The 3,980-nt window shown below is 36.2% G+C and overlaps 1 protein-coding gene across 1 annotated transcript; it reads right to left on the reverse strand.

The window, feature by feature from the left end:
- Nucleotides 1-358: 358 nt before the first annotated feature.
- On the reverse strand, nucleotides 359-2,859 carry LOC111899811 (F-box/kelch-repeat protein At1g55270). The gene is made up of 2 exons (XM_023895674.3): nucleotides 2,425-2,859; nucleotides 359-1,836 (listed from the first exon to the last, which is right to left on the reverse strand). The coding sequence occupies exons 1-2, from the start codon at nucleotides 2,494-2,496 to the stop codon at nucleotides 586-588; spliced, it is 1,323 nt and encodes a 440-aa protein (XP_023751442.1). The 5' UTR covers nucleotides 2,497-2,859; the 3' UTR covers nucleotides 359-585.
- Nucleotides 2,860-3,980: the final 1,121 nt, after the last annotated feature.

A 3,980-nucleotide genomic window follows, 5' to 3' on the forward strand; every position in this document is an offset into this window, starting at 1 on the left:
AGAGAATCTGAAACATTCGTTGTATACTCCCGTTAATTTGTAAAACACTTTCAGTATTCCATTAATCCATTTAGGTTCCTCGTAGCTTCATTTACTTGATTTATGTGGTTGATCAAATTGGACAGAGTTGGTCACGGTCTAAGCGCCATAACAGTAAGATTGAAAGATCAAGTGCGTGACATTAGACTACATTTTGTTAAAGGTTTGACTTAAAAGGCCTACATCTATTATCATTACAAACTTCTACCTAAACCAAATTGACAATAATATAACTTTTTTTTATCATGGTTTTAAATGTCACCTGTCACTTGTCAGAATTTACATAGATGACAATTACGAGACTAGAAAGTCAAAAATCTGTAATCAACACAAAGTTCATTTCATAAATATGCTACCAATATCTGAAAAGGGCAAAACAGTCTCAAAATGAGTTCAAAGTTTCTTGCTTTCTCACCATTTGTACAAGACCTAACTTATCTCTGAGTTTGCCAATTACCACCATGCCCTACTACATCACAAGGCATCTTTGTGTTCTTATTTGCAGCCGTTGAATCAACTGCTATCACAAACAGAAAACACGTTTCTTCATGCTTGAAGCACTTGACAATGCACAATGTGGCTCTTGAGACTATTTCTACCCGATAAACTTGACCAAATATTCGTGAGCAATGTTTTCATCTGACCTTTTCCAGCAATATTCTCCCAAAGGTAAGGATTACTCTCCACTTGCTTATCAGGGCTCAAAATATCAACCAAACTAATACTCATATTATTTCTAATAATACACAACTTCCCATTCAATGAAACAAGAGCTGCAGCCTCCAAAGCTCGCGAACTCCCTAAATGAACCTTACTATCAATAAACCTTTTCCAAGAATTCGTATCCTCTTCATAAACCCTAATCTTACACCCATCGCGACAATCCAAAGCATAAAGCTTTCCATTCATGGAAATACTAGGGTTCCGCCAACCACCAATCATCCCGTTCGTGACAGACTCCCATGTATTAGACTCCGGGGTATACGCTTCACTCAAAACCTCCCGGTGGGCCCCGATCCCCTTCAAGAACCACTTCCCGTTATGAACCACCCCTATAAAAGGCACCATAGCAGTGCTCATATCCGATATAAAATTCCATCTGTGTTTATTCGGATCATAAACTTCTGCTGACCTAAGCGTCCTATGAATCCCCTCACATTCACCACCCGCTACATAAAGACAGTTGTTTATCACACAAGCTCCAAAAAACTGTCTTTTTCTAAGCATATCGGGAGCTCTATGCCATTTATTTGTTCTTGCACTATAGAAAACAACACGTCTCATGGAACCCTTAATCGGGTCTTTACCACCAAAGAGATAAAGATGACACCCGCTAAGAACCGCACAACCGAACCCGAGGGCCGACCCGTATTCCACCGGGACAGGTGGCAGGGGCTGCCATAGTTGGTAGGTGGGGTCGAATGCATGCCAAGAAATACGCCCATCACGATCTCTTTTGAACACATACACCCATTCTTCTGCCATTCCTAAGCTTTTTCTAAGGGAATAGAAGTAGTTACCTGAGAGGAGTCTGAACCATCTTTTGCAGACTAATCGGAGCTTGTTGTGTTCGGCTCGTGGGACCCGGATTAGGCACGCGATGGCTAGGTCGTCTGGGAGACCAGGGAGGAGAGGGGGTTGGACCCTGGTTCTTTCCCTGCGACTGTTTTTGGATTTGTGTGCTCGTGGGTTGATGTCGGGTTGGATGCAGAGTTTTGATCCGGGGACAAATTTTCTGGCACCTGCTACTGTTTTTAAGCCTGCATCGACTCTACAGTAGCATGAAACGGACTCCACCTGAATCATTTCTCGATGTTAGTAACCAAATTAATTCGGCAGATTTAACAAACAACATCAAGAATAGAGCCTAATCGATGATTTATGAAAAAGACCTAAAGTCTGATGTCTTCGCTGACAAGCATGTAGCGATGGCAACAGAAACAACAAAACTGAAGCTTTTACATTCGAACTAGGCTGATAGATCGTACACATAGCTCACAGAAACAGACATTAGGTAGAGAGAGCGGAGATAGGTATGCTCAAGAAATCCAAAAACAAATTACATTTGATATAAGCTTTTTATCCCCAAATTCTGATGAAAACAAAATCCCCCACACAATTGAGTTAAAAGAGACAAAAACCCACATCGTGAGTAATGACTAATGTCAAGATTTCTTGAAAATTCTCTTCGATTTCATCAGGATATCTATAAATACAGCTCACGAACCAAATGATTCTGTAAAGAGAGAAATCACACGACCTATTTTACATGTAATGCCAACAATTCCTGAAAAAATGTTCATTTCATCTGGGTGTCGTCACCTAAATCCTCGCGAGAGACAGAAGCTGTAAGCAAGAAGAAGTCAAAGAAGAAGCGGGACTCACCAGTGGAGCTTGAAGTCGAAAACCCCTTTGTTGAACATTGGGAGACCGTTCGGGTTCAGATAATTGAGCCATCCAACTCACAATTGCAGTAATTTCATGCGATTAAATAATTTTTCTTCGGATACGAACACGCAAATCAAATAAGTAAAGATGTCGGAGTAGTACGTATCTTAGATCAAGAGAAAAGGGCGAGACCAGCAATCTAGAAATCTGATCCCAGGATTACAATATTCGAGAAAGAAATATGATAAACCCGAAACCTTTTCAGTAATTGTATATAAAAAATGCGAAGAGAGAACTGAGAAGAGAGTGTGTTGGTGCTTCAACTTCAAACTTGACAGATTTGAAGCAAAGATTGAAAAACGCGAGAGGAGTAGACTATTTTGATGAACTGGGAAATCCTAGCTGGACCCGTGTTTGATTTGTTGTTAATGATGTTAGGTTATAGAACATTCAATTCAATGAATTCGAATTTATTAATCAAGAAATGAAGAAAACAATAAAGAATAGAAATTGTAGTGATGAGTTGATGGATTGTAGACTTCTAAAGTAAAAAAATTCAACTTGGTTGGTCAACTAATGTTAAAGTTCTAATAAATCCTTGTTTTTTTACCAAAAATAAATTGCATATAGTATTCGGTGATTCCATATAGTGACATATAGTGATAACTAATCCATGTAGTTAATATTTCCATAATTAAATAACAAATGTCATGATTTGGGGGATGGTGAAAAGGTTATATAGTCTGTAACGGTTCTACTTTTAAATCAGTTATAGTTTGGTTAAAAAACGGAAGTTATATTTTTAAATAACTTTTGTAAACTTTTAAATTATATTTATCTATTTATATATTGCAATTATAATTTCACTTATTATTTTGGTAGTAAGCCATATTGAACTTTAACTTTAAAAAATGCTTTTATAATTAAATAATAAAGCCAACATTGTTGTAGTGATTAGGTCAGACCTCAAAATGTGAATGATTGTGTAAATATGTTTTGAACTTTTTATTACATTTCGCATTTTAAGGGTTTTTTTTATTATTCTGACTTTTTGCCAATTATTGTGACTTATTTCATTAAATTACTCAATACTAAAAGGTTGACGACTTTGTGTGATTAATTTAGCCTGCATAGTTTATAATTCTATGAGATAATCACCTAATTAATTTATGCATATATTTGATTTTACACATTAAACAAGATTATCTTGGCTTGTCATAATTTTCTTATTTTACTCCTTAAAATATAATGGTGATGAACAACTATAATTATGAATTTATAATTTTTTTCATCAATCTAATTAACTGGTCAATTGCAATATGAGCTTATGAATTGGGTAATTAAATTTAATGCATGCTAAATTCATTTTGACATGTTCATGTTGTTAATACTCTTCTTTGCATTATAATGGTGTACATGTGTTAAAAGTATGTGTTGGTTCAAACTTGACATGTCCCGATATTGAAAGGGTTAAATATAAAATAGTTTCAGATTGTTTTTTATATTTATTTTGTGGTCTGGGTTGTTTGTGACATTATTACAAAGTTATGGGT

This window comes from Lactuca sativa, chromosome 2, assembly GCF_002870075.4.
Source record: "Lactuca sativa cultivar Salinas chromosome 2, Lsat_Salinas_v11, whole genome shotgun sequence".
Lineage (NCBI taxonomy): Eukaryota > Viridiplantae > Streptophyta > Magnoliopsida > Asterales > Asteraceae > Lactuca > Lactuca sativa.